Source organism: Oreochromis aureus, linkage group 9, assembly GCF_013358895.1.
Source record: "Oreochromis aureus strain Israel breed Guangdong linkage group 9, ZZ_aureus, whole genome shotgun sequence".
NCBI lineage: Eukaryota > Metazoa > Chordata > Actinopteri > Cichliformes > Cichlidae > Oreochromis > Oreochromis aureus.
In genome coordinates this window covers 23,035,948-23,054,879 of record NC_052950.1, presented here as the reverse complement: position 1 = coordinate 23,054,879, position 18,932 = coordinate 23,035,948, and the positions used below count along the sequence as shown (strand labels likewise).

At 40.6% G+C, this 18,932-nt stretch overlaps 2 protein-coding genes across 2 annotated transcripts; both read right to left on the bottom strand.

The window, feature by feature from the left end:
- Positions 1–783: 783 nt before the first annotated feature.
- On the bottom strand, positions 784–3,297 carry ccr9b (chemokine (C-C motif) receptor 9b). Its single transcript, XM_031751685.2, has 3 exons — positions 3,179–3,297; positions 2,962–3,008; positions 784–2,133 (listed from the first exon to the last, which is right to left on the bottom strand). Exons 2-3 carry the CDS (start codon positions 3,001–3,003, stop codon positions 1,093–1,095), a joined length of 1,083 nt encoding a protein of 360 aa, XP_031607545.2. The 5' UTR covers positions 3,004–3,008; positions 3,179–3,297; the 3' UTR covers positions 784–1,092.
- A 7,039-nt stretch (positions 3,298–10,336) lies between these two features.
- lztfl1 (leucine zipper transcription factor-like 1) lies at positions 10,337–18,394 on the bottom strand. Its single transcript, XM_031751690.2, has 10 exons — positions 18,104–18,394; positions 17,662–17,786; positions 17,336–17,530; positions 13,340–13,397; positions 12,854–12,925; positions 12,675–12,740; positions 12,505–12,582; positions 12,037–12,213; positions 11,533–11,636; positions 10,337–11,353 (listed from the first exon to the last, which is right to left on the bottom strand). The coding sequence occupies exons 1-10, from the start codon at positions 18,104–18,106 to the stop codon at positions 11,335–11,337; spliced, it is 897 nt and encodes a 298-aa protein (XP_031607550.2). The 5' UTR covers positions 18,107–18,394; the 3' UTR covers positions 10,337–11,334.
- Between the last annotated feature and the right edge of the window lie 538 nt (positions 18,395–18,932).

The following is an 18,932-nucleotide window of genomic DNA, read 5'->3' as shown; positions in this document are numbered from 1 at the left end:
TACTTTGTGGTGTGCTTTGCTTCTACCACCTGTCTCTTGTTTTTGTCTTCCAGCACAGGAATTTGTATTGTATTGGTTTAAAATCGAATTTAAGATCAGGTTATCTGACATCTGCTGCTTCTGATTGTGGGCGCTGGGAAGGGTAAACAAACTTCTCGAAGCTCATCAACAGCAAATTTAAATGCCAGCTTACTGATACTTGAATGACTTGATGTTTTCAGGCCAGATAAGTTAGAAACAAGCACTACTATGCAGGGATTGACTTGCACATGTCATTAAAAACCACGCATATGTGTATTTAGTGCACCCTGCTGAAACGTTACCTTTTGCATGAGGTGCAGTAGAACTGGAAAGTTTTTCAAGCTGTGACACCTGCCTGCACGGATGTCTGTCACCTGTCTGAGCTACAGCCGTTGTGAGACCGCTGTGGGAAATGTCTTTCATGGCAGTATGAATGGCTAACGTTAGCTTTCACTGTGAAACTGCCAAGTCATACCCAAACAAGGTTCAATCATAAAACAGTGTCAGCAGACAGGATGGCATAGACTTTTAATATGAGGATGTGTACTCAGATCGAAAACAGTGAACTTGTCACATTCGAGTATGTTTCCCACCACACTTAGTACGTTATACTAGTGAAAGCATTCAAATACTTCCCCAGGTATAAACTGCTGATCTCATCACTTAGCCCCTGCAGACAGGGGTACATGAACCGACCGTTGAAGACTCATCCTGTTTGTTATTGTGCAGTGAAGTATTGAACATAAGCAGCATAAACTGGAGTATGAATCATTTTTTTTAATGTTTCGTAGTCATTTAAAGCAGCACACAGCAAATACATGATGGAACAAATGTTTAAAAAAATGCAAACAGTATTTACAGTAATGTACAGTTTTTACAGTAATTTCAGATAAAAATGTGCCTGTGACTGTCAGTATGTGGTTGAAATTAATGTAAAGGCTTTTTAGAATTTTTTTTGTTGCTTTTGAAGTTGTATATGCTATTGTTGCTCCTCTAGTGTGGAGTAATGCATGAAGAACATAGTGGAAAACATGAATTGGGCTCAGATCTCAGGTACGGGAAAATGGGCAGTTATATGGAAAGGGCAGGAGTAGTATCAGTGTCTGACATGACAGAGGGGCGTTTGGGAACTGCCTGCATTTTACTGAGGCCTCCTTTGCTCCCACCTCCAATGCAAGTCCTCACCATCCTTTGCAGGTCTTGTCTGAACCGAACTCCAATGAAGACGTAGAGGAAGGGGTTGAGGCAAGCATGTGTATATGCCAAACTTTTGGCAACCTGTCCAGCTATATCAAAACTAATTACAGTGCTACAATCTGTGTAAGTCATATTAGTTGCCTGTCTGGCTTCCACAATCAGCAGGCTATTGTAAGGCAGTTGAGAGAGGACAAAAACAAACACCACAGCAAGGATGACACGGAGGGCCTTGTGCTTTTCAAAGCTCTTGGCCTGCATAAGTGTGCGAATGATGACAGAATAACAAAAGAACATGACTAGTAGAGGAATGCAGAAGCCCATGCAAATCTGCAGGGACAGCACGAGGATCTTTGTATGATTGTTTGTACTGTTCCAGTAGACCAGAGTACAAGATGACGGCATTTCTGGAGACGTCTTCACCTCGGCGAAGATAAACTCGGGGAGTGTGAGGAGAGCAGAGACAAACCAGACACCAAGGCAAGCAAGTTTGCTGTAGAACAGCCTTTTTTTCTTTAGATTTTGGGCCTTAATAACTTGAACAATAGCAATGTATCGGTCCACACTAATGCAGGTGAGAAGGAACATGCTGCTGAAGAAGTTGATCTTATAGACAGCGGACACTATTTTGCAGAGAGTGATGCCAAAATCCCAGCCTTTAATGGCATCGACTGCCCAGAATGGAAGCATGCACAGGAAAAGGAGATCAGCCACAGCCAGATTTAGCAGATACACATCGGTCATTGTTTTCAGGCGGTTGCGCACAGTGGTGTAGATCCAAACCACCAGCAGGTTACCCACTGCACCCAGGATGAAGATGATCCAGAAGAGCGGCGGCTCGTACTGCCCACGAAACTCCCTGACCCAGGTTCTGTCACACATGCCTGATTCGTCAGTTGGCAGGGAATAGTCCTCGGTCTGCAATCAGAAAGCAGGTTGTCTCGTGAGGTATTAAAGACAACTGTTTGCAACAGATGCACTGTTTTTTTGTCTTGCTTTGAGTTTCCTGTCATGCATTCTTTTTTCTACCTCTCTCTCTCTCATTGAAACCCAGCTCACTCTCTCTTGGTTACTCGTTGGCGGTTACATAAGATAACATGTTTACAATGGGAATACAATGAAATTACATCAAACACTGTCTGTGACGTGCAAGCTAACCAGAGTATGCAAAAAAACTGCCGTCAGGTGCAGGTGCCGTGTCTGTACAGGAGAAACCACACTACTGCACAGTTTCCTGCTGCTATCCAACCCTGAGGCGAAGGGGGGGTGCGAACGATCCCGAGGGGCTCCAGAAAGGGGCCCCCTGCAGAACACAGTACCCCCAGAAGCATGGCATTTAGATATAGGGCAGAGATAAACAGCGGCGTCTTGGTGTTGAGATACAATGGAAAATTTGATGCGAACTACAGCCGTGGCTCTCTGTGGTAATTTAGTATTCTAGAGATGTCTGCTTTAGATAAATCTACTACACTTGGGTCACTAAATGGATTCTTTTACACTTAAAGATATATAATGGCAAATAAGCAAACCCAGGTCATAAGCGTTATCCTTTTATGTACATACAGATTTTTAAACAGCATCTCAAATTAAGTTTTACAGTATTTTTGAAAACTTTAAATACTGCAAAACAATACAAAATGTCACTTAAGCACTCCATGTGTAAGCAGGCAATACTAAAAATGGCAAGTCTACTATATATAGAATACAGACATTAGTGTTTATGAGTTATGTCAAAGTAATACTTACTGGAGAATATGTTGTTTCATTGAAATAACTGAAATCCTCCATGATTGCTACAAAGGAACCAGAAAATGTTAAAAATTAAAAACGACATTAAAAAAATAAAATAAAATGTTAAAAGATGAAATAAAATAAACATTAAATATAACAAATTAAATATAACCTGGAGCTTAACTAAATGTTAAATGGAAATGTCCTTTCAGCAGACCAACAAATTACTTACCCACTCAGTAAGGACGTAGTAAGCAACTTCACAGTCACAGGGCTGTCACTTTTACCAAGCGCGACTCATCTTCACTAACTTATATGGTTTCTCTGTAACCACAGAATCACGTGACGATATCAGTTCATTTCCCCTCATTCGACAGGGCCTTTGTTGATGCACGCGCATGTCTATATTACAGCTAGCAGAACTTCAAAAACTAGTATCAGACATGCATGGTTTCAAACACTGACAACGTTGCACCAGTTTAAAGGAGAAGTTGTGATTTTTAGGCTGCACCATCTGAACCCTGACCATCAGGCTGGAACCAAAGCACATTCTCTCCACAGCTGATTAGGTTTGATCGAGTTGTGGCCCATTTTGCACACACAGGTGTGGAGCACTTAGCGCAGGAGATGAGTGATGCGTGAAACTGAAAACCAAAGTGCGATTAAAGCCTAAAGCTAAAAGATCGTGGGCGCTGCTGTTCCTTTGCAGTTTCAGTGGTCTGAAATTCAGACGATGTGGGCTTGTGTTAGAATAATAGTATGTGTGTAAGCCATCTTGTTTCTTATTAACATGTGCTCTTACTCAGTAAACATCTCATTGTCTGTATGAGAGAAACCGTGATTTTCCTTTGAAGTACGAGGAAATCAAATCTGGGAAGTAAAAAGTTCGTTTGGTAATGCCTGGACTAGGCTAAAGGGAGTTTAATAAAAACACGGTCATGCTGGATGCTGACCACAGTGGTGCAAAACAAATGAAGAAGAAAGTCCCTGACATACCACCTGACATCCAAACAAAACTGAAAACACATAAAGTCATCTTGTGACCCGGGATGGAAGATGATGATCACACTGTGCCACGAATGAGGCAATACACGCTCATCAACAAGAGCCTGACACACTTTGAAAATGATTATAAATCAAATTATTGAAATAGTTCGTCTGTTTTTGCTTCCTTATAGCGTTCTCTTGTGGGGCTATTTTGACCTCTCAGAAGGCCCTCCGTATGACTGTGTTGTATTCTCAAAGTTTCACTTCCTGGCATGGATCTTTAGCTCTTGAATCAAGAGGATGAGCGTGCGAGCCATTACCTCTTCAAATTTCTACCAATTGCTCACTGGTTGCGTTTCTCGGTTTTGATCGGCGTGAGGCACAAGGAAATGAATATGTCATGATCAGTATTTACCTTCTGGGAACAGACTGTTGAAAGTGTAGCAGCCTGAGAGGTTTCACTCACTACTTGCCATCTACCAACTGCCAAAGTGCGGCTAATTGCATGGCTTTGATCTGTGGGAATGAAAAGCAGCATAGCAAAAAGACTATTACGTACCGTCAAACAGAGAGTTTCGTTGGTAGGCATCGGTTGATGACAGTGCCACATCAGCTTCCAAATTGAAGATGAGATCACCTTTCTAATCTTTGATGCAGTGGCTTTATTGGGAACTTTCTATGAAAAACGAACCAGTGGACATAATGAATGCGTAATCAAAGTTTACTGCCCTTTCAGTATCAGTGTCAGGGTCAAAATGGCAAAGTCACACATCGCAATCCATCAATCTCCAATAGCTGTCATAGAGTGAGAGACAGGGTACAGGTAAGGTCAACACAAAGACGCAGACAACCATTAACAAGTGCAGTCAACTTAGCATTGCTAGTTAACTTAACCTACGCGTGTTTTTGGACTGCGGGAGGAAGTGGGAGTAAACAGAGAGAACCCATGTAGATGCATGAAGAACACGTAAACTCTGTGTCATAAATGTTGTTTGATTCAAACTCGAAACCTTTCTGCCTTGACGCAAAACTGCTAACCAATGCGCCACCATATTAACCACAAATCACATACACGGATTATAAAAACAAAAACTAGCTTCGAGAGTCCCTCCCAAAAAATACTGCATAGAATAACAACGCGATCAAGCAATGTTTAATGTAGCCAGCTGTTGTAGATTGTAACCACAGCAATGCATATTTAAAGGTGACTAAACGAGGTAGTTTACCCAACACGACTACAGACTGCTGCCTGAATGACACACTTTAAGGCTTCATGCATCTCATGACATCTTATGACATAGCTCTCACTGTTGCTGTAGCCATGGGCGTGCTTTGTGCTTTCGTTGTTGTGTAACACGTGTGTGTGTGTGTGGTGAAGGTTTTGTTCACTGAGGCGCATGCTCTTCAACCTTTGTGGTGTGTTGATAGTAATGTCTGTCATAAAGGAACCGTACGCTGAGCCGTTAGCTGTGGATTACAAGAGCCTTTTAAAATAATAAATGCATCACAGCAGGTCTCCTGCTTAATTTAACTGTATTTGTATTTTTGTGTTTGGACTGAACCAATAAATCAAACTATTTAATGTACATGAAATGCAAAGGAGATTTTGTTTTTAAAAGTCCAGGAAAAAACAATAAAACTAACAGATCTGTTTCTGAACTTTAAGGATGAATTTCGATGGCACAAAAAATCCAAAGTTTATTGTAATAAGAATTATGAACCTTCTCCATGCTCTGTTTTCGGGCTTTAGAAAATCTAACCCAGGACGGCACACTTTGCCCAATCACACATCTTTTCAGCCGTATCAGGTGATGTGGTGGCACTGTGGTTCAGGCAGAGGTCTTCCAGCTGTGTGTGTGTGGTGGGGTTTGTTCAGGCCAACCGTCAGTACTGACCTGTTTTTGAAACACACACAAATGCAAAGGAGAAACCTCCAAGGCTGACTTTCAGTGGTGTGCTGAATATAGAAGGAGCAACTAGCAGCTGCCAGCTCAGCCAATCTGAGCCACTGAGCTGGATTTCTCATCCATGTTTTCATTTGCGGAGAATTTTAACCAAAATGATCAGAGAAACATTATAAAAAACATTTGTGCTTTAGTTTTAGTGAGTGATAAAACTGAAGTTATTGTACTGGGCCCTAAAAATCAGCTTCCAGGCCCCTCTCTTTGGAACCAGCTCCCAGACTGGATTTGAGAGACAGACACCCTCTCGACTTTTAAGGCCCAGTCTGCTGGGGGGTTCCCATGAGGCACTGAGTGTTTCTTCTTCACTTACCTTTTTCACTTTCTATTTATTTACACATTACTCTGCATTTCCTCATTAGTTATTATCCATCTCTGGCTCTCTTCCACAGTGTGCCTTTTTTCTGTCTTCCTTCCATCACCCCAGCTGCTCATGGCTGCCCCTCCTTGGGTCTGGTTCTGCTGGAGGTTTCTTCCAGTTAAACGGGAGCTTTTACTTACTGCTCATGTGTCCGCGTATGCACCAATACAGCGCATCACTTCCTCATTCATATGTGGTCACTTGCAATTCCAAACAACAAAAAACCCACATGCCAAAATGCTGAGGCTCTGAAATGTGCCTAGAAGTCAACTGCTGATGTCATGCTGCAGTCTGTGGGATATTCCCATCATCATCTGGTGGGAGAGGCGTAGAACAGAAAACCTCACGTTGCATATTCTGTTACCTTTTCTGAATCTCCACCTGTGAAGGGTAAACTTAGATTCTGAAGAATATAAAGCAGGGGAAACACCCTGGAATGACCATTTATACAATCCGAAACAGAAAGATACTAGATCTCTCAACCCACTCATCCCTTGTGGGAATAAAAGACTTTGAACATGTTGTTTTGATACCTATTTATGTCAACATAACAAAAAAACATGAAAAAAATCACAGAAAGTCCAGAAACAAAGGATTGTCCCATTTGTAAAAGCAAAGTAAACAGTCTAGTTTCTGTGTTAAGTTTTGTAGTGTGAAATGAATTTCCACTGTGATAGAAAAAGTCACAAAACATAAGCAACAGATCTGAATGATGGTGGTAGATTAGTCACCAGAATGAGGTGATCACGACACTGTTACAACAGAGCTGTGCATCTAGATAAGAGGGGGAAAACCTCCCAATCACTTCAGCTAAACCAGGATTATGTGTGTTACATTTACAACTGGAGATCCTCGCAGCGCGGAGAGGCCAACTTTGAGCCGTTTTCTGAACTCAGCATATATGTGCCATTTTATTTCACAGAAAGAGCAAGATAAAAAACAACTGCGTTAAGCAATTATTCTCAGAAGTGACTAAAAGCTGCTTCCAGTATCTCTTTGTCGTCATCTGTGTCATCTCTTAGCAACTGCCAGTTACTGAGTGACATCGAGCAGTCCCTGGAAGCTGAGATATGCAGGCCTAACCGTTTTACAACAATGTTCCCACAGTGACAGTGAGGCAGCCGGCGTTACAGAGATAAAGGCAGAGACAAAGGATGTGAGAGAAGGGGCGAAGTGAACCAACCTGGAAGCAGCAGTTGATGTAACAATGTCAGATAAAACATACCTACTGGTTCCACGGTGTTATGATTCTGCCACATTATGGTTACTGGGGTGATTCAGAAATCTTGAGAGACGGCAGCGTCGTCACGTTTGTCTTTTGGTCAACAAATCCGAGCAACATGGATGGATTAACAGACAAATGTAATATCTCAGCTATCAACACACTGCCATACACCTTTACACTTACATTAACATCACCTGTAGGACAAATACTGATCAAATATGGCTTACGTGACTGCTAAATCACACTGGTACAAGTTCAGGGCAAGATTGAACAGGAATGTTAGACTGCTCTCTAGTTACTGAACGCCATGTGGGTGTAAATATGCCAACACTAACATCGAAACCCGAGATTAGCGTAGATTGCCGCAGTCTTTTCTTCCCCTAAAAATCCAACCATCTTTGTTTTAGGACAATTACAGTCTGAAACTCTCCCCACCAGCACCAGCAAATGCCTGCTTCATGATTCTGTAGAAAACCAGAAGCTTCTGCGTTGCGAGTGAAACTGAGAAAACCCCTTTGATGCCTTGTCAGTGAGCAGGAAGCTGTTCTTCACCAGCTTCACTACTCTAAATTAACTATTGCCCCATACTGTGGGAAAGTGCTGTGACTTCTCTCAGCAGTGCAAGAGACTCTGCTTGGTACATACAAGCCACCACTTCCTGTGCCTGCTGCTGTGATTTATTGTCAGTCTGTTGTACAGCAGCTATCCGAACCAACCAGCAGTTCTTAATCCCCATCTTGTTTACTCTTTAGCTGCACCACAAGCACGCAACATGCAAATATAGGGCAAGTATTTTTCTTCTTTTTTTTTTTTTACTAAACTCAACTTTCATTAGGTGGTGGAGAAGAAATAATTTGGATGCCATCTTTCTGAATCAGAACAGAGCTAATAGGTTTTAAAGCATCATCATTGTTATGAGTTTACAGCTCGTATAAGCACGTAGTGTGTTTCTCACCTACTCCCTCCTTCGACACCTATAACAGGAGGACCACCTCGTGTGCATAAGTTCTGTGCAAGATGCATAACTCACATGAGTTTAATTCAGGACGCTGTGGCTTTTAAGGGTTTCAGTGAAAACAAAAAGGGTTTGACGGTTGACTTGCTGGTGACCACTGCTTCTTATTTTGGTGCTATCTTGGTCTACTTTGGTTAGGAGAAACAGGGAAACAAAACATGTTTCTCAAGATAAGGAAAGCAGATTAGATATGGTTAACTCTACAGCAACAACAGCAATTCTTTTGTGCAAATAATACCAGTCAGCACTACTATTACGAGTATCACCAGAGAGATTTACCTCATGGTCATTTAACCCCCCGGAGTTTTCTTAACAGGTAATTTTTTTTTTATTTATTTATTTTTGGTGGTACTTTACTAAAACTGGTCACCCTTGCTGATTTAGCATGAAATAATACAGAATCCATAAACATAATAATAGTCCTGCCCACAGATTTGTAGTTAAAAACATGTAGTTTTGTGCTTTGTTGGTTCCTGGGTGTCTCAGTGTGACAGCATTAGCATCTAGTCCTACTTACTGGCCAGAAAAAAACATACATGGGTCAACACACAAAACACAATTGCATCTGTAACTTGGAAAAAAAAAGAAAAGAAAAAAATATTTTAAGTACTTGTGAGTAACCAGTGCAGTGACAACAGGCTGCAAAGTCACTGACATCAAGCACCTGTTGCCCAAACTGAGTTTTTTCAAGGTTATAATGAGATATTTATTTGTGCATGTTTATTTTTGTATTATAGCATTGTGGCGCCCCCTGGTACAGGTTACACAAACGTGCCGTGTGTGGCATGGCATTCACTACATCGACTTTTTTTTATTTTTAAATGAATAGGGTGAATATTTTTAATCAAACACACTTAACTCCCACTTTGTTAGGTGGACCTATTCAACAGTTTGTTAAGGGGACTCTCTAATCATCAAATCTGATTTTCAGAAACTGCTGATTTACTGGGATTTTTCCACTCAACCATTTTAGAGTTTACAAAGAAAAAAATAAAAAGAGAAAATATACAGTGAGTGCCAGTCAGACAAAAATTCCCAGATGCTTTGAGCTGATATGAAGGTAACAGTTACTCAAATAACCACTTGTTACAACCAAGGTATGTAGAAGAGCATTTCTGAATGCAGCACAAATCAAACATCGAAGCAAATGGGCTAAAGATGGCATTCCTGTTAGCTAAATGACAGAACAGCGAGGCTGTAACTGACATAGGACGACCAAGATTGGACAGCAGAAGAACAGGAAATTGTTGCCAGGTCGGATGATCCTCTACAATATTCGGATGGTGGGGTTATAATTTAGTATAAACAACATGAAAGCATGGATCCGACCTACTTGTATCAGTGGTTCAGGCTTCTGGTGGTGGTGTAATGGTGTGGGCGATATTGAATTGGCACACTTTGGGCTCCCTAATATCAACTGAGCATCATTTTGATGCCTCAACCTACCTGAGTATTGTTGCTGACCATGTCCATCCTTTTACGACCACAGACATCAGTGTATCACAAAGCTCCAGCGATCTTAAACTGGTTTATTGAGCGTGACACTGAGTTCACTGTGCTCAAATGGTTTCCACAGTCACCAGACCTCAATCCAGTAGAGCATCTTTGGGATGTGGTGGAACCAAAAAGTCACATCATAGATATGAACCAAAATCTCTGAGGAATGTTTCCAGCATCGTGCTGAATCTGTGCCAAGAAGAATTAGCACAGTTCTGAAGGCGAAAAGAGGGTCCGGTTACTAGTGCACTAGTAACATGTTCATGCAGTAAAGTGTCTGTTTAGTGTATGATATCAGCTGAAGTTGAATGTGAAGAAGAAACTTTCATAAAACCGACAACATATTTTAGTACCAGCTTTTATTACCCCATACTTTGCACAATACAAACAAACGCACATCTAGTGTAATATAGGGTAGATGTGTCATACTCTACAAGAGCATTACTTCATGAACATCATGTAAATATATTTTTTTTTCCTCTTACACTCCATCGCCCACAGCAATACGAAAAGTACATGGATAAAGATTCCACACAAAAATATTCTATGCGATTTTGTAGGGGAAGTAGGGAAATTACTAAATCATTATTCATGTCATTTAATAGGCAAGAGCAGAAAAATAAAAGCTCCGGGTTTTCACGCATTGGGAAAAAAACCAAAAAGGAAACACTGTAGGTATTTGGTGTGAAATACTATTAAATGCTTAAGTAACAAATCAGATGAACCGCAACAGATCAAAAAACTTTTTTCTGTGGCTTGGATTTGCTTGAAACTGCATGTAACTCAACAGCGATGCCAAGTTCACTAGAAAACGGGGCTGCTGAGATTAAGACTAATCAGCAGGATATCAGTAATCAATCACCTGATGCATGAATGCCAAATATTTTAACCTATGATCACACAATAATAAGACTGCAAAGCTTCCGGCAGACAAAAACGTATCTGTCAAATTCAGCAAACAGACAAGGCCTCTTCAAACTGGGACATGTTGGTAATTGCATAGAGCACAGAGGGAAGTCTGCTAGCTACTGTAAGTGAGCTCTGAACTGAGACACGGAAAAAGAAAGCTCGGCCATTACTACTACATTTGTGTGTGTGTGTGTGTGTGTGTGTGTAGTTGTGTGTGCTTCCAGCTTCCCGCTCCTACTCTTTACTAAAGCCGATTACTAGTGAAAATGCCAGACAAAGCGTGAATCAAAGTTTCCTTGTGGAAGAGCTTTTTTTTCTGTCTCTCTTGTCTTACAGCAAAAGATCAGATGGTTTCGTATCCAAACCACAGTCGTAAATCTTGGTCCCATTTTACCCCACAGACATCTGTTAAACCAGCTGTCCGGGGTGGAGCTCACTCATTAGGTTCATATCTGAAACAGAGAGCAAAATCTGAAATTAGTCAAACATAAACAAGAGAAGGAAAATCTCACAATTAGCTTATTAGTATTATATATTATGACTAAACTGGGATGCCGTATGATTTTATTTTCAAAGGTGTTGATTCATTTTTACCTCCTGGATTTGAATAATTTCACAATCATCGTCTCACCTCTGCAATCGTTTCCTAATCTCTTTGATCTGCTCGTTCTTCTTGGTTAGAATCTCCTTCATGTTGCGGTAGGCCGCAGTTTGCTGGAACTTCTTCTCCAGCTCCTGCGCGCAACACACACGCATTCAAACGTGAGAAAAACAGCACAGACTGCTCAGTGCACCTGACCAACTGTCCCATTGGCATCAGGCGGCAAGTACAACATTCAATTGCATGACCTTTTGCTTAGAAACTCATGACAGGAAAGTGAACATGAAAAAAAACATTTGCTTCCGCAATGCCACTTGCAAAATAGGAACTGGCTGATAAAGAGCAAGGAGAGATTCGTAAACAGCAAGAAAGGCCTTTTGCGTGTCATGTTCGCAGACTTCACGACACCCTCATTGTCTCACAACTTCAACAATAACTGGGTAGAACAGCAACAGCAACACTTGACATTTTGTGGGTGTTAACTATATGTTTGCTTGTTACTTTCAATTCCCGGAAGAGACCAAAGTTGCTCACTTTCTCTGCCAAGGCCAGCTGCTCTTGCACTCGCAGAAGCTCATGTTTGGAAGAGATCAGGTTCTCCTGCAAATCTTTCTGGGTTGCCACGTTGGCGCTGAGAGACCTTTCGTAGTCCTCTTTCAGAGCTGCCACTGTGTCCTCTAGACTGTTGATCTCCTTGGATTGAGCGGCCACCTTAAAGGGAACGGCAACACCGTTACCTCACTTTTTTTGAATGAGTTGCGACATCAAGACTAAAAAATCTATTTCTAACGACGACAAAATACACACTTTGACCATGTGGATACATACCATTTAGGTCCAAGTTGGCAGATAAAAGCAAATGGCAGAAAACATTTATATGAAAACGAAAAACTGTAAAGTTAAACAAACAAAAGTAACGAAATAGAACGCAAACCAAAATCCCAAAAAAGAAAAAGTGAGAAGGTGACACTTGCTGACTGTAAGCCACACTTGGAAACATACCTGCTGTTCACCTTGCACTCTCTGAAGGTCTTTCAGGGCTCTCTCTGCCCTGGATTTCTCATCTAGTGCACTCATGGCCTAAACAATCAAGCAGGAAGAGAATTAACAACACAACTATCGCTATCAAGTACGAGTAAGACAGCATGTTGTTTAAAATGTTATTTGTGTACCTGGGATTCTAAAGTCCGGAGCCTTGCTCTCAGTTTGTCATTTTCCTCTTGTAGTCTCACTATCTCCTGAAGAAGTATTGAAGATACAGTAGCTGTGGTTTACTATGTAAACATACAGACTATCCAACATCCCAGTGAATCTATGTAAGCAATCCATATAATGTACCACATTTCTTTACCTTGTTGAGAAGTTCAGACACCCCACTTTCATTCAGAGGGGCCAACTTGGGTTTGCTTGTTTCTTTGTTTATCTGGGGGATATTTTTAAATAACAAAGATTAGATGGTCAGTTGTTCTTTATCTAACTGGTATGCAACTGTAAAAAAAAAAAAAAAAAAAATCAACACCATTTAGGCGAGTCTTTCACTTTCACGTGAATGTGATGAAGACTAGTGTCATGAAAAAGTCACAAAGAGCAGTTAATTTGTTTGTCATAAAACGGTATGTGTTAAAACCACTTGTCAGCCTCAATGATGTGTGAGTAAGTAACCACCAGGCTACTATTAACAGGTACATAAAGCTATTTAAAATGCACAGAAGCAGCTGCATGCCTCTCTAGTTACTAACTGTGGGTACAAATACGCTGAGACACATGATTAATGACGAATATAGCAGCGGTAATGTTTGAAGCTCTCACACATGCCAAAACTCCACCTTATGCTCACCTTATCGGTGGTTTTAAAGTCAGTCTTCTCAAATTCAGCCACTTGCTCCAACAGCTCCCTGTACGGGTCAGACGACCACAAAGCATTAGATGATAGAAGTAACACTTATTTATACAGTGCTTTTCACAGACATAACAGTCACAAAGTGCTGAACAACAGTGAAGACATGATATTGCATAATAAGACTGAAAATAAAAAATATTACATGCAGAGAAAAAATATGACAGTTTTGTAAAATATGACATATGTCAGGTTACTGTAAACAACACTTAAATGTGACACTGGGTGCACTGATATGACAATCTGTGTGATCTCCTCACATCAGCTATCTTGTCACCACAATGTCGATGTTTATGTTTTTGAACATTACAGCGATCTACCATCTAAATGTTTGGCAGGGAAACTTAACACCCTATTTCTTGGTGGCAGTTTAGCACTCATGTTTTAAGATGCATGCTTGTGGTGAGCAGATCAGGCTTCTGAAAAGCTGTAATGTGGTTTTAAATAGCAGATGAAGACACGTAGCCTGTGATATGGGGCGTATTCCTAGCTTTAGACACCGTATAAGTCACGTACAGCTGAGCCCTGTGAAAAAAAGGCTTTGGAGGTTATTCATCCACCCACTGCGCGCATATTACAAAACTACTTTTCCAAAGAACACACACAGTGTGTTAACAAGGTGAAAGGTGAGAAGAGGTCACATTCATTTATCAAGTTCATCAGAGTGTCACAGAAAACAGGCAGTGCGTTTATACTCGTGTATGAGCCATGGGGCGCTGCACTGAGCAACCCGGACCCCGGGTCTCGGTCATTAGGGTCATCGTAAGTAGGACATTTGGACAGCAAGCTGATGTTATCTGACTGAGATAAAGAAACAAAGTTGCTTTCATATCCTCACTCGTGAAAAAAAGGACCGGTCGACGTGCGGCTTGGGCTTAAGCGTGACCATGAAATTTGCAATTTAAATCAAATGCTTGCTCATTTCAGAAGTGAAGCCTACAACCTGTGGCACTGTCAGTGCTGTCAGGAGAGGGATGGAGTGCGGGGTGATGGGTGGGGGGTGTATATAAAACCCAAAGAGGTTTTAGTAGAGACCAAAGAAAAATCAGCAGCATGGTAAATAAAAATTTTGATTTCTTTAATCCATTTTCTTTGGGGTCAAGCACAATACACTTTTTTGCCAAATAAGATTAACACACAAAGCGATAACTGTCCTGTCACCCCACAAAGTCCCATTCTACGGAGCCCCGCAGGGGACATTGGACAAAAAAAAATGAAGATGAACTTTTGCAAGATCTCGCAAAACGTTTTGCGAGATCCCGAGTTAGTTTTGTGGTATCTCGCAAAAGTAACTCGGGATCTCCTTCGGGAGTAGACATGGAGGAGGATTTAGAGCATTTCCTGCAGTCAAGAGAGGTCCCACAAGAGGACATCATGCACATGCAACAAGACAAAGTTACGGAGCCCTGCAAAAGACACTGGAGAAAAAAAAAATGACAATGAACTTTTGCGACATCTCGGAAAGGTTTCTCCTTATTTTTTTTCTCCAGCGTTCTTGCGGGGCTCCGTACCATTCTGCACCCTTCATATACCCAATTCTGTTGCTCTGAGATATAGGCATACTTGAGCCAGAAAGCCCTGATACCTTTGTGCCAAAGAGTGCAATATTCTGACTACAGTTCACATGTGATGTAGCTTTGTTTCTGGTATCACATGTGCATGCCCTCATTTCTCCATGTTTGGGCTTGTAATATGAAAAAAACCCACTCTCTGAAGAACATCTGGCACACTTGTTAAAGAAGAACACAAGAATTATCTTTCAGATTTAATTAATACATATGTTAATATTAACGTTGTAATTATTCTGAAATTAAAGTAGCAGACTTAAGTAATTCACCAAATCTTTTGCAGATAGTTTCACGGTTTAAAAAAAACCCTACAAATATATCTGTATTTGTTTCTGATACTAAACATATCCAGAAATAGCCTTGGAAAAATGTTCAAATGTTAAAAGGCCTAACGGTCTCCTCTGCAAATTATAAAAAGAAAAAAGGTCATGCACTTTTCTGAGGTTGTACGTTTCCATTATGCTTTTTAATATTACTTTTAATGCTAAGGCTTATCTAAATTCACAGCTCAGTTTACCCATACTGCATCGTGTGTGTGCATGTTGTGGTTTTCAGGCTAACTGAACATCCCTGCAAAAAAACAAACAAAAGAGTGAGAAACAAGCGTAATGGAAAAAAAAGGGTTAAATTGACAGCGAGGGCTGGCAGTGACCTTTTTACCTGGCATGTAACATGTACACGATCTAAATCTGAGCAGCACTGCAGAGGAAGTGGTCTATGATACAGTGTGGTGGAACCTTTCTCTTTAACATGAAGCTTACTTTTTACATTGCTGTGACATGACCCCTATCACATCATTTTAAAAACGACCTGCCGTCTATGCAAAAATGCCTAACTGCTGAGAGGCTTGTGCAGATAAGCCCACCATTCAGCACGCAATGATAAATAATCCCACAATAAACATAATAAAAACGTAGACATTAAAAATGTCACAGACTGTTCTTCCTTTTTTTAAAAAAAATTCTCATCTGGTAAAACTAGTCCATTTACTTGAAGGGGACGTTTTATGTTATCTGTTAGAGGAATCACTTACAGTGGCTTGCAAAAGTATTCGGCCCCCTTGAACTTTTCCACATTTTGTCACATTACAGCCACAAACATGAATCAATTTTATTGGAATTCCACGTGAAAGACCAATACAAAGTGGTGTACATGTGAGAAGTGGAACGAAAATCATACATGATTCCAAACATTTTTTACAAATAAATAACTGAAAAGTGGGGTGTGCGTAATTCAAGGGGGCCGAATACTTTTGCAAGCCACTGTATCAGACAATATATTCAAATATATTCAAATTGCTAAAAAAAAAGAAAAAAAAGCTGTATTTTTTTGTATCACCTAAGATTTTACTTTTTTTAGGCATCTTTCCATTGTCCTGATAAGATGATCAGGAAAGTTGGCGCTGGGCTGGGAACTACTTTGCTGCCCCTACAGTTAGCGTATGAGAGGAGGGTGTTGAACAAAGACCTCAGAATAATGAATAACATTTCACATCCCCTGCACAACCTAGTGGTCAGACAGAAGAGTGCTTTCATGTAGGAGGTTCTTTCAGCTTCAGTGTAACAAAATATGACCCACTGTTCTTTGCAGAATTACTTTAGTTTACCCACACTGGAGAGTTTACCAGCATGGATGACGTCTTTAAAGTCATGCAAAACCATTTCAGTCTAATTTAAGTCCAAACGCTGACTTGGCCAGTCCAAGTCAGCGTGTTTGGGATCACTGTACTGTCGCATAACTTAAATGTGCTTAAGATTCAGAGCATGAACTGACGGCCAGATATTCTTCTTGAGGATTTTCTGGTAGAGAACAGAATTCCATCAATTACAGCAAGTCATGCAGGTCCTGAAGCAGCAAAGCAGCTCCAGACCACCACCACCACTAACATTTTTGACTGTTTGTACAGGTATGATGTTCTTTTTTATGAAATACTGTGTTACTTTTATGCCACACATAACGGCACTCAAAAAGTTCAGTTTTTGTCTAATCAGTCCACAGAATGTTGTCATAAATCATCAAGATGTTTTTGGTAAATGTAAGACAAGCCTTTGTTTTTTGTTTGGTCAGCAGTGGTTTTCACCTCGGAACTCTCCCATGGATGCCATTTTTGCCCAGCATCTTTCTTATTGTTTAGTCATGAACACTGACCTTAACTGAGGCAAGTAAGGCCTGCAGTACATTTTGTAATTATTCAGGTTATCTTTGTCTAGTATTACAATTTGTTTGATGATCTGAAACATATAAATGTGAACAAAAGAAAAAAAGAAATCAGGAAGGGGGCAAATATTTTCTCACAGCATTGTATGTCCGTTTGTCTATATATATATATCTGTTATAGACCACTAACTAAGCAATCTAGATAGACAACCTGTTTTCCAGCTCCGAGATATCACTCTGTAGTCGTAGGTAAAACTTTTCAGCCTGGGAGAAAAGCTGCCTAAGCAGCAGCACATTGGTGTGGGCTGTGTTGATGAGCTCCATCTCCACCTCCCCACGCACCACCGCCTGCAGATCGTCCAGCATCTCCTTCACCTCGTCCACTGTGAAGGTTTCCTCCACCAGCCTTCACATAAATACACGTAAATTGGAAATGTTTCAGGTACATCTGAACCGTCTTCGTTTTTCCTGCATATCTACTTTACATAGACAACTGAGCGGAAGTAACGTGAGAAAAGAGAAGAAATGACCATTCACCTGCTATCCTTGAGCTCCTCGATGCATGAGTCGATAGTTTTGAGCCTTAGAACTCTCTTTGAACGTGCAAATCGCATATAATTGATGATTTCATTCTGATGGTGTTCATTAAATCCAAATTCAGCCTACACGAAGATAAGAGAAAATTGATTTTAAGCAAAGATCGGCACACAGAATAAAAAATGAACACAAATAAGGTGTACATACACAAGCAGATAATTAGCTAACTTGAAGAGGATTTTCTCTTGCTAATATGCAGCAGGGCCTTTCACATGGGCTTGCACATCCAGCGTACTATTTATGTATATAAAGGGTTGCTCGCTAACGTTAGCGGTTCACTGGTCTTTTGATTCAGCTTTAGAGCACAGGGCTAGGCGTTTAGCATGCTAAACTCCTAAAAGCGAACAGGTGGCCTGTACAGCAAATCATTTCAGCTACTTACCATGATGGCTGTGCAGCTAACGTTAACGTAACTAAGTTAGCTAGCTTGAAGACTGAGCTGCTCCAAAGGAGGAAAAAAATGGGTGTTTCTGCCTCTAATTTAGATCATTCAGTGAGCAGACTGAAAACCAGCGGTGAAATGCTGGAATCGAGTGTTCCTGAAAATCTCTTATAATTACATTCGACGAGGCTAAACAAAGGTTATATGACAGCTATAAGACTATCAAGCAGATTTGCTAGCCTCCTAGCAGCTAGTGTTTGCATTGAGAATGCCTTGGTAACGGAAAAGAGCGTCATCACCTTGGTTACCTGAGGTGCATTCAATGGCGATACGTAAAGATTTGAAACAAAAAGTGAATCCCCAATCAACATTAACTGCCTCATCTTAGCAACATTTCATATACACACGTGTGTGATATTCACTATGAGATGTTTTTTTTACTGGTTTTAATTTAAGGGTAGTTGTTTAGTCTTGTTGTTGTTCTACGTTAATTCGATCTCAACATAGAACACGCTATCTGCCTTTAACTGCCTCACAAGTAGTCGGTAATCAAGTCATTCAGTTGTCTGCTTTGCAATTCAGTGTTTTGACAAGATTCATCCCAGTCAAAATTTCAACCCCACTAAAGAACTAGCCCATTTGTGAAAGCCTTTAAACACATGAGAAGCAGAGTTTTGGTGTGTGTTCCATATACATATACATCCAGTATACATTCAATTAATGCATGTATACTGCGTCTTAATGTCTTTCTTGGACAGACACACACATAATACAGCTCTTATTTTTGGTGCTACTGAATCTAGAGCAGTATTTAGATATCAAACATCTC